Raw genomic sequence first — 11,314 nt, forward strand, 5'->3', positions numbered from 1 at the left:
ATATATATATAAATATAATATCCTAAATTGACCATTTTTTCCTCACAGGTTTGTTTGTAACACATCATCAGCTGCAATTTGTCAGCGTCACATGAGTATTTTATCATTAATCATGTGTTTTATTGTTGACATGTTGCACTGGCATATTTTCCTTTCCTATTCACCACAACAGTAGATAGATCTGTTCGCGGTTAGATTGATAGATAGATGCTGAAGTTGTGTGGTTACACAAGTTGGAATATTAAAGAATAAAATGGAGAAAAAAAAAGGGAAAAAAAAGCTTTCCTAAACTGTCATTAAACAAATACACTTACAGCGACAAACAATACACATGCTCAAAGAACTGTGTTAGGCATTTGTTCAACACAAACACCGGGCCAAGCAATAAAAAAAATTTAATAAAATCCCACCCTTCTGATGCTCTTCTCTCCCCTCGACTGAATTTACAGTTCAGGAATATCACTCACTGTATTCTGTTTCAACAGGAATTACATCACCTTCAAGCAGTAAAGACGTCATTTCATTAGGCTTTTAAATGTATTACCACCAAGCAAAACCAGGGTGAGTTTAGAATTGCTGAACAAAACACTTTGTGGCTGTTTAAAAGAAATACAGGTTTTAACCTGGATGACCTAGGCCTAATCCTTCAGAAGTTTTATTTGTCCAACCCAAAGTATGATTATGGAGATATGAGAAAAATTCACAATGGAAGTATTATGGACCTTGGGTTAACCATTAAGCAGCAAGAGTAACATTTTTTGTTGTAAAACGAAGATAAGGAAACACGGCTTTGCTGCGTTTGTCAAAGGCTATTGTCAAGTCTTTGCTTTTTTTCTGTCCTCAAGTGGCACAACAAACTGCCAGGACAGTGTATCTGTACCAGCACTCCTTTGGCACCACAGTGTGAGAAAACACCAGTACAGTAGAGGGCCTTTGTTAGAGCAAACCTTATCTTTATTGCTAGATAAGGTCTGTTGTAAATGATCTTACGTGGAATTTGATAAATTAAATCTAATGGTCACCAACACAGGATTTCAACACCTCAGTAGAAACATACCACTGTAGTAAGACCCTGTGCTGTGCTGCGATTTGTGTAGTGTATATATTGAAGATCAGCCTTACATAACAAAATATGTATTTAAATAGATGAATGAACAAAAACTGCAATGTATAAAGGCGGGCACAAGAACAACACAACTGTGTGTGCATGTAGTTTGAAGAGACTGTAGACACTGAAATGTTAGATAATGCATACCACCATCAGTATTATCATGAATCCCTGGCTAATGATCAACAAACAGCTGGCTACCAGCTCTTAGGTTATGGACCTGCAACAAAGACAAGTGGCAGCTGACAGGTCCTTGTATTTGTTAACATGATTATTTTTACAGCAAGGATGGCCTTTGAAGGCTAATCAGATACTGCATTTGTTTTACTACATGACAATGCCAGCCATCAAATTCAAGGTTTGAGTTTTGAGGCAGCAGAAGCCTGTGTCTGTGTTTCAACAAGCAGGCTGGAGGACATTCACCTGGCTACTGTATAACTACCTGATCACAGGACAGATTATTCTCTCTTTGAGAGGGGTGCATCCTGTCAGGGTTAGCTCAGATAGGTCATGTTTGTGTGGGTTTTTTTTTTTTTTTTTAATGTCAGGTAATCTACACAGACGCATAAATATGTCCAACTCAGTTTACAGTCTGAATTGATTGAGTTTAAAGATTAGCAGCTATTCAGTTGAGATGGACAAGATCTGCACTCCATGCATAATTTCATGCTGTCATTGGTGTGTTAAACCCACAAAGCATTCACGTATGTAATTCAGGTGGCTCTCTCTCTCAAAAAAAAAGAAAAAAAACTACCTGACGACCTGCTGCTGTTTTCACTTGAACGCTGTTTGCGTCATGGTTTCCTGAGATTTCTCTGTACTGCTTCTCTTGACAGCATTTCCCACAGAGGTGACTGACAATAATAATAAAAAAATAAAATAAAAAAAAAACCACAAGTGGAAAGACTAGGGCATGGATGGACCTGTTAAAAAATTCCTAAAAATCAAACATAGAGATTAGCACTGCATCTATCTCTCATCTTAACAGGATTAAATTACGTTGGGAGTTAAGTGGGGTATAGTAATCTGATTAGTGAAGTGGTGAGAAAATGAAAACGCCGATATGTTGAGTGTGCACCGGACTAATCCCTCGTCCGTCGAGGCGCTGGTGAAGGTGCTCCGCTCCGCAACAAAAGATGCGACTGCTGCTGCTGTTGCACTGCAGCTGTTACGTTAAATCACATTGGAAACGGCAAAAGGAATGTATCCAGGTTATCAATTTATATGTTTAAATGTATTAGACTGCGATATATTTGGATGTTCTGGCGATTTCAGACAGACAAGAGCCAACCGAGCAACACTAACATGTAGCCGTGTACAGCTGTTGATGTGAAACCTACCGAAAACACAGACAGCTGCTCAAACGTCCAGTTATCGTCAAATAAAACCCACTATTTTGTCACAACACTAATAAAGTCACAACCATTACTAAACCAGCAGCGTCTGTGTGAGGCTGTAATGTTATAATTTCACTGTTAAAACTGACTGAATCAATTTAAGAGTCAAGACAGCATCAGAATGGGACCTCAACGGTTCGCTCGGCAGCTAGCAGCACTGTTAGCATGCTGTATGGGGCCCCACAGACAGAAGCAGTAACTTGCACAAACAAAGAGACTTACCTAAGTTAATGTAGAGTCAGTGTCTCATGTGATGTTGATGTCCAGGTTACGGGCGAGGTGCTACTATCAAAAAATATTTCAAGAAGTGGGCATTAGCTTCCTGACAGTAGTTCAGTAGGATTTTTTTTTTTTTGCTAGTGTTAGCAGCTAGCTAATGTTGCCCACTTAAAGAGCAACTCGAAACTGGCCCAGTACACAGTCTCCTCGGCGAGCCGTCCTCAAGTTGTTTAACGTTGTCGTCCCCGCTTGTTTTCAGACTTGGAAGTATCTACCTTCCATGTGTTACTCAAAGAAACCAACCGAAGACGAATACAAGAGCAAAATGGTCCTTACTTGGTAAGATTTAATGACACGGAGTATTAAAAAAAAAAAATCCAAAATGTCCACACGACATTCAGCAAGGAAATACAAAAGGCAAAATTGCGTACGACCTCCGACAGAGCGAAGCCTTTTCCTTTAAAGTGTGCCGCACCCAGATGTTTTCACTCATAATTTCCTTTCGCTTGATCATTTGCAATAAATGCAGCTTTGGTTGAGTCGAGTTGAGCTACATTCAGGCTGTTAGCAGGACGTGAAGCGGTGGGTTTCTTCTCCGCGACCTCTGCGCCTACATGTAGGGGTAGGCTGTCCACCAGAAGTCGCCTTTCCAGCTACACCGAGCCCCAGTGTGATGATGCTTTCACTATCTCACCCAGACACTTTTAGTGAATCCCCCTTATCTCCCTCAATCCACCGGCTTGACTCTTTTTTTTTTTTTTTTTTTACTTGCTTTTCCGATTACATCCAGGTTAGGTTTTGCGGACCGCATACGACGATGAATATGTAAACCAGACAAAAAGATAATACATTTTATTTAACCCATCTACATGTATCCATAAAGATGTTAGTGCACTTTGCAACATTTGATCATGTATGGAGGTAGAAGTACAACAAAGAGGGTTTCATTCTATTTAAATAAAGAAATTATAGTTACATCAATCATTAAATTCATTTTTCTTAAACATGTTAAACTAAGAAACTGGCCTTTGCGATACTGGAGCGCCCCCTGGTGTACATTTAACTTTTTATCTTGCAGGGAGAATTTCAAATATGGAAGTCCTCAAAATATGAAAACTCCCTTATTGCAAAACATGTTTTCCCAAATCCTTTTTTTCCCCCAAAGGAGAGATCTGGAGATATCTCAGAGGTATTTCATTACATGAGCCTCATGCCTTTTGAGCTAAGAGACCCATACATCATGTCAGCATTCAGTTAGTCTGAATACAGTTGAAAGCATCCTATACTGTATACATGTATGTATGTGTGTATATATATATATATATTTTTTTTTTTTTTTTTTTTCCAGCTTTTACTTGGTGTGCAACAAATGAAACTTGTAAATTGGACATGTTGTCTACATCAACATTCGGGGTTGCAAAATAGGACTGGGGCAATTATTTTCATTATTGATTAATTTATTCATTATTGCTTTGGTTCATAAATTAATAATTTATTCATTGGTCAATGCAATGTCAGAAAATAATGGAAAAAGCTGTTACAACTCCCAAGAGTCCAAGGTTACATATTTAAATGTCCCATCAACAGTTCAGAACAGTCCATACAGTTAGTTTACAATAATTATACAACTGAGAAAAGCAGCAAATCCTCACATTGGAACGTGTAGTACAAAAACCCTGAACACTGTAATAACGTTCTTAATGTAAAGCCATTTTCCTACTGACATGGACCCGCATCCAGCTGCTTTGACAAAATGACTCTTAGAAGCTATATTGAATTAAACCGTTTGTATTTCCTGTGATTTAATCAGTCCCTTGCATTGAAAGAAAGCATCCTGGCACGGTGCACGTCCGAGGAAGGTTTCCAGCATGTCTATCCCATCCTCAGAGCCGCCAGCTTCCAGAATCACGCTTCTGTACTCTTTTCCAACCTGTGTTAAGGCGCAGATGGGCCGATCAAGACATTTTCCACAGAAATGAGATGAATAATTACAATCAAATGCGTAAAAGGTAATCTATCAGACCAACCTTTGGATTCATAATGCCTTCCTTCTTAAAACGACTGAAAAAAATGTCCATGGAGTAGACTTCGCTCCACAGATAGCTATAGTACTGACCATCGTATCCTCCGGCCAGGTGGCTGAAACTGGCCGTCATATTGGTGCCTGTAGAGAACACAATAGACAACAGAAATCTTCATGCATATATTTCTCTCTGTAGATGCTAAATAGTCACATTCACCTTCCTGTGCTACTGATAATAATGTTACAACTGACCTGGTGTAGCAGGAACACCCAGGATGTCCTGGCAGTGTTTCGCAAACACCTCCGCCGTATCTGCGTCAGAGCTGCTGTGTAGTGACTGGTCAACTTTACTGAGGACCACCTGACGCAGGTTCATCAGACCTGAGGGGGATAAACATCATCATCGTGAGTGTGTTCGCATGCTGAGAAAATCAACACATCCACAAAGACTTGATTTTGTGCAACGATGTTTAAGAGTTTGATGGGTTTTATTTTGTGAAAATCCAAGTGTCTGACCGGTGTTGGCTACTCTGGAAGCGATCAGTTTGTCGAGCAGGATGTCTGGGATCGGGCTGCCGTCCTTGTAGTGGCCAGACATTCTTCTCAGAGGCTCCTTCTCCCAAACCCAGTTCTCAAGCATCTGCGAGGGCACCTCCACAAAGTCCGTCTCCACCAGGGTTCCACTGAACTCTGAAAAAGTGGTCTGACACACACGGACGGGAAAAGTTCAGGCTCCCTCCTTCTAATTAAAATACTGTAATGGAGCTGCTGATTGCACATACACGGTGGCATACCTTGGAGCAGAGCTCGTGCATCACATGACCAAACTCATGGAAGTAAGTCTCCACTTCATGGTGCTGGAGGAGAGACGGCATGCCTTTTCTGGGTTTGGTAAAGTTGGCCACCATCGCCGCCACTGGGAGCCTGCGTTTTCCATCAGCTCCTCTGCAGCCAGGCTGGAGCCCAAAACAGGCTGCATGGCCGTACTTTCCCTCCCTGGTGGAGAATAAGGTTTGTGCAGTGTCGCACATCAACATTAACATAAACAAATCCTTTTTTTAATATACATTTTTATGAACGGAAGGGAATGAGGATGATTCCTTGTCTCTACCTTGGATGTAAGTCCAAGTAGAACTGGCCGATCTCCTCCCCTGTGTCGGCGTCGTGGACCGAATAAAGCTTGACATTTTCATGCCACACGTGAGCGTGTTCCACCTCGGTGAACGTGAGGCCCAGCAGCTCCTGGTAAATACCAAACAATCCTGCCGTCACCACTTCAAGCGGGAAATACTCGATCAGTTTGTCCTTGTTCACAGCGAACTTGCACTGCTCCACTTGGTTCATGTAGTAGGGCAAATCCCAGGCGTTGATCTGCCCATCAAACTGGTATCCCTTCATCAGGCACTCCCTCTTTTTTAGTGCAAGAATGTATTTCCTCTCCTTGATTCCAACGGGCTTCAGCGTTTCATAGAAAGTATCTGTACAGCAGGAAAAGGAAGGACACTGAGTTTGATATCTGTAGTGTGTTTTTTCATCATTTCAACATGTCACACAAAGTCTTGCTCAGTTCTCACATACCACAGATCAATTATGTTCCTTCTATGTAGAAGTTTTACTAGAGACCCTTTCACTTTTGCACTATAATAAGAAATTGACCCCACACATTTCACTGCTTTCACTTTCTAAAACGTGACCTGTGGCGCTTGCTTTCACGAGCCATAAATGACCGTGTTACGCCACATGCAAGAGGCATGTGGTGCAACACGCACTACAAGACATGCAACAGGCATGAGTGTCACATTTCTCTCTTCTAGCTGAGTCTCTATCTGCTCTCCCATCCATCTGCCCAGTAAAGTTTATTTTTCTACTGCAAAGCCGGGGTCAGATGGCGTAAGGCTTCAACCTTAAATAACGCAGAATGTTTGCATGCGAGCGCACGTGCCTCGGATGTCAAGGCTTGTTATACCTAGAAAGTCCGACACATTGCTTGCATTCTTGGCCATGTTGATTTCCAGCACGTAGTTCGCATGGCTGCTGTAACCAAGTAAGTCTGCGACTTTTGCCCGCAGAGATACCAACTGTTCGAGGATCTCTGTGTTTACCTGGGAAAAAGAAAGGCAGATGTACACAATGGGTGCGTTTTCACAAAATATCTAATTCAGCTCAATGAAGTAATAACCCTTAAGATTTAAGTCCTTTGACAGCGTCACAATAAAAGCCATCTTGTATTTTGACAGTTGAACACCTTCAATGTGAACTAGCAGCAGTAGATGTTTGCATTTGCAGTAGGGCTGAACAATTAATAGAAATATTATGAAAACCGCAATATCCAAATTACAGGGGCTGCAATTTTTAAAAATAAATGTATGTAAAATGTGTCACAACTGACCATAAAGGACATGACATGTCATAAAGGAACATGCTTGTTTTGTACAAGACCCAAAAAAAAAAAAAAAAAAATCACATCATCTTTTTTTAAAATCTTTTTTTCACTGACAATGAAATTAAAAATGACCATTCCAACTGAAATTGCGACTCATCACAATCACAATATCTGCCAAAAATAATTGCAATATGTTTTGTTTTGTTTTTTTGCATATCTTTTAGCCCTAGTTTGAAGTAATTGAATACGGGTCTGATACAACTACAGGAGCAGTGGACAGGAGGCTCACTGGGATAAAGCAGCAGTATGACTGGATACACACATGCATCTATTTCCCTGTTGCTCCTCCTGCATAGGTTGTTCATTTGAACCCAGCCCAGACTATAACATAAAATACCACACAGAGAGGTAATTACTGAATGTAAACAATTCAAATGGTTACGCTGAAAGAAAATGAAATAATAATGTTTGTTAAAATCTTGAGGGTAACAACTTTAAGCACTTAGACAGTGCTGCAGGTGCAAAGGCCTCAACCGTCGAGCAGAACAGAGAGAGGACTTGCTGTGGTTGGGGAAAGTGAAGGTTCCACAGATTCAGTCTCCGACTCTAGTTACCTCTTTACACCTGCTGTGAAAAGCTGTTTCCATCTTCCTCCTGGTCTCGGGATTGTGACACCTCTTCATCAGGGGGTAGTAGTGGGGATATTCAAGTGTCACCTTATATCGCCCGTTTGCCGCCCTCTCCAGGCCATTCAGATAACTATGAGCTAGCCCAGCTTAACAGAAGAGGAGAACGGCATGAGTGAAAAAATAGTCATTGCACACCCATAACACCAGACAGTCCATCACACTCTGTTTTTATAAGCTTACCCAATTCATGCTCAGAAAATACAAGAAACGTATTGTCCTCATTTAGATTCTTGTTAAACTCTATGGAGAGTTCACTAATGAGCTTAGAGGTTCTTTTTATTTCCTTGAGAGAGAAAAGAAGCACAGTAAGAAAATCAAGTCAGGAAAATTACATTTGATTTTCAGGATGTGATATAATAAGCAGAATTTATAATCCAAATACAAACAAATGATTTGTCTTATAATGCACAAATGAACAGTAGACCATTAAATTTAAATTAAGCACACATATTGACCCTACACTAAAACATTTTTTTTTCCAATATAAAACAGAAATGTTTATTCATCTTGTATCTAGAATACATGTATATCTTTATTTGTGATATACCTGCAATAGTCTATATGGTCAAGCAGTTTTTAAGGCAGCTCATATATTGCATTACCTCTTGTATATCTTTAGACAGGTGCAGCCCCCTCCGCTTGCCTAACGTTACAAGCCTGTCTAAGAATCTCTTTTCTTCAGGTGAAAGGTTTTCTTGGAGATTTTTCTGTCAAAGCACAATCACATAAAACAAACACACATCTTCATATAGGCAAAATTAAGAGCTAAATTTATTCACCTATCAATGTCAGCCAGGCAGCCCTGCATGGAAATAAAATATGGCATTGGCCACCGCTGATTAGATCAGATTAAGTTTCTTTCCAAGGCTAAATAAAAACCAGTGATGGGTCAAATGAATCTTAACATTAAACACGCCAGTCTTTGCACATATATCATATTTTGCCCTTTGGCTGACATAAAAGGTGAAAATAATCTATCATCAGCATAGCTACTGTGATAATTCCATCAAATCTTCACACATTAGATTTAAGTAGCTTCAAATCCATATATTTTTAAGGGTTAGGATTACTGTCACACCTCATTTATTGTCTTTGTGGACAAGTGGCCTGATTAAACGTTGTGAGTGAAGTGTATATTCAGGTGGATGTGACACAAGGCGTACCTGCAAGGCAGTAATTCGCTCGAACACGTCCTCCCTCATACTTATCTCCACATCGAACTCAGACAGTTTTTTGTCAGCGTCTGTGCTCGCGGACCGAACCTCCTTAGAAGGACAAACGTACTGGGGGAAATCAAGAACATGGCGCGATGCTAAGGGAACACAATAAACACAGAGGGACACAGTGAACGTTATTGTGATTCATACAACATAGCAAATTAATATAAGGAAGAACAGTGTGATACATTTTTTTAAAAAGTAAGGCTGGTGTTTGTATAAATTTTTCTTGTCAACAAATCTACAAATGAGTCTGTCGACCAGCAGTTTCTGATTTCCCTTCTGTTCTCTGTGGCGTTCCAACAGGAGACAAAAATCTTTAAAAACCACGTCAGAAATATAAAGTTTCCTTTCTGAACTAGACACCATCTTGTGATGGGATCACACCAGCTGCGATGGCCGTCTTCGAAATTTCATTTTGATCTCATCCACGCACCTGTAAAGCTTTGTGAGTTGTGTGATTCCTGCTACAGTAGGTGTCACCATGTGTGGCCATGATGACACACACACACAGACTCTGTAGTTTTAAGCAAACTTCTCTCGGGAGTAAATAGTACATTTGCTGGGGACTATTTTCAGCTGTGGATGAACACACATTTGTTGCTCCAAAAAGTGTTTACGGCACCGTAAACACTTGGATTTGATGACAACAAGAAAAATACACAATATCACCAGACTTTAACTTTTAAAAAAAACTTACATGCATAATCCAGTTTGGCATTAGCCAAGGCTTTCAGGGTGTTTTCAACAGAAACGTTAACTATGTTTAAAGATCCAATGTCATCATAGACCTTCTTTACTCTGTTAATCACGCTGTCAGTCATGGTCCGGATCTCCTCTGGAGACAGGTCCCATCTCAGTGTGTTTCTCTTGTTTCCAGCCTGAGAGCAGTCTCTGGCAGAAACCACAGAGCCGTTATGGATGGTCATTCTCAACACAGGTTTAGACACGCTGTAACAGAAAAGAAAAGACAGTTAATTAAAATCTAAATAAAATGGTGTTATATTTCCTCTGAAGAACTCAAGGACTGAAAATAACAGGTGGCACTAATACAAGGCAATAAATTCTTCAAGGTCACACTTGAAACGTGCTCTGAATTTTTCCCCATGCTAAGCGGTGACCTTTTCCCAGTGTCCACTCAGTGTAGGGTTTCATGGCTTGGCAGCGGAAGCGTTTCAAAGCTTAGATCATAAAAGCGCGGAATAATTTGTAGGATAGCTATGACAACTCACAGCCAAAACCTACAAACAGCTCAGATATTTTCTCATATCATTTTAATATCCTTTTTTATGATTAATAGTGCGCGTATAAATAAAATACACAGCAATTACGAATTAATAAGAAGATGAATGCAACTCCCATGTGTCACACAGGTGTTAAATAAACACACTAAGCACAGCAGCTGTTTTACTGGAGCGTACCTGCAGAGCGTGCGGGTGACTGCGACTCTTAACGCGCACATGCCACCGGTTTCATGCGTTTATTTCCTCCCCGTGCAATAAAACAAACACTTTCCTTCTCTTACTGTCCCGTAGCTCAGTCCCAAACAGGCAGCAGTAGTCTCTCTCTCTCTCTCTTTCCCTCCCAGGAGGAAAATGCTGCTTCTTATTTCCGCTGTCAACGCGCATGCGCAGAGCAAGAGGAGGAGGAGGATGCGATCAATCCGACACAAGTCCTCATGACGCGGTAGCAGCAGACAGCTGGATAAGAGCTCAGGTAGGTGGGCGGGGGTTGGGGAGGTGATGGGGGGGGACACTGAATAGCACCCTTTAGACACTATGTTATTTATAAATTGGTTATAATAGGGTTTGTAAGGTTCTTAGTCTCACCTTTGTGTCGTTGTTTTGCTGCCGGGAGGTTGTGATTGTTGCAGCCAGCATCACATAGGCATCACAGGCGAGCCTTGTTGTGCGCACGGTTGGTAGGGACAGGCTATCAGAAAATACACCAAGCTAATTCAACCAGTGGCATCGGCTGGATTAGCTTCAGTGCATTGTGTTTAAGACAATATAAACCCTATATAATGATTGAAAACACCCCTCGACTCCCATTATGGTATTACATCACAGCTTCTGCATCACTGCATGTACGTGTGTCAACACACGGGGGGGGGGGGGGGGGGGGTATCCGTGCGAGCCCAGACCTACACGAACATAACAACGCATGGTTACAGCACGTGATGGAAATATGAGGCAATGTTTGTGCCAGCAAATCATAGAGTTCAATTACTGTAAATATGCAGGTTTTTTTTTTTTAAACCCCTGTACTGGGGGGGGGG

At 41.0% G+C, this 11,314-nt stretch overlaps 3 protein-coding genes across 6 annotated transcripts in view; 1 reads left to right on the plus strand and 2 right to left on the minus strand.

Moving 5' to 3' along the window:
• erbin (erbb2 interacting protein) overlaps nt 1–3,391 on the minus strand; it is a 51,645-nt gene extending 48,254 nt beyond the window's left edge. Inside the window, exon 1 of one of the 3 annotated variants that reach the window (XM_087178251.1) lies at nt 2,728–3,391. The gene's annotated coding sequence lies outside the window, so the exon portion shown is untranslated. The remainder of the gene's footprint in view (nt 1–2,727) is intronic. The other 2 variants (XM_087178250.1, XM_023422251.2) reach the window with 2 other exon arrangements.
• Nucleotides 3,392–3,560: 169 nt separating this feature from the next.
• On the minus strand, nt 3,561–10,619 carry nln (neurolysin (metallopeptidase M3 family)). The gene is made up of 13 exons (XM_023422213.2): nt 10,458–10,619; nt 9,737–9,987; nt 8,983–9,131; nt 8,422–8,526; nt 8,000–8,102; nt 7,745–7,905; nt 6,714–6,849; nt 5,859–6,225; nt 5,542–5,743; nt 5,264–5,450; nt 5,000–5,128; nt 4,752–4,888; nt 3,561–4,654 (listed from the first exon to the last, which is right to left on the minus strand). Exons 1-13 carry the CDS (start codon nt 10,496–10,498, stop codon nt 4,502–4,504), a joined length of 2,121 nt encoding a protein of 706 aa, XP_023277981.1. The 5' UTR covers nt 10,499–10,619; the 3' UTR covers nt 3,561–4,501.
• A 54-nt stretch (nt 10,620–10,673) lies between these two features.
• The window catches only part of sgtb (small glutamine rich tetratricopeptide repeat co-chaperone beta), a 7,701-nt gene continuing 7,060 nt past the window's right edge, over nt 10,674–11,314 (plus strand). For both annotated transcript variants that reach the window (XM_023422232.1, XM_023422233.2), the window contains exon 1: nt 10,674–10,752. The gene's annotated coding sequence lies outside the window, so the exon portion shown is untranslated. The remainder of the gene's footprint in view (nt 10,753–11,314) is intronic.

Source organism: Seriola lalandi, unplaced genomic scaffold, assembly GCF_002814215.2.
Source record: "Seriola lalandi dorsalis isolate HSWRI2012SDOR001 ecotype SW California unplaced genomic scaffold, Sedor1 jcf7180002054680, whole genome shotgun sequence".
NCBI lineage: Eukaryota > Metazoa > Chordata > Actinopteri > Carangiformes > Carangidae > Seriola > Seriola lalandi.

Coding starts and splice junctions, on each gene's coding strand:
- nln (XM_023422213.2), bottom strand. CDS start 10,498: ATGTGCGCGTTAAGAGTCGCAGTCACCCGCACGCTCTGCAG. Junction 9,988..10,457: donor GTCACCCGCACGCTCTGCAG/GTACGCTCCAGT, acceptor TTTCTGTTACAG/CGTGTCTAAACCTGTGTTGA. Junction 4,889..4,999: donor GGGTGTTCCTGCTACACCAG/GTCAGTTGTAAC, acceptor TGTTCTCTACAG/GCACCAATATGACGGCCAGT.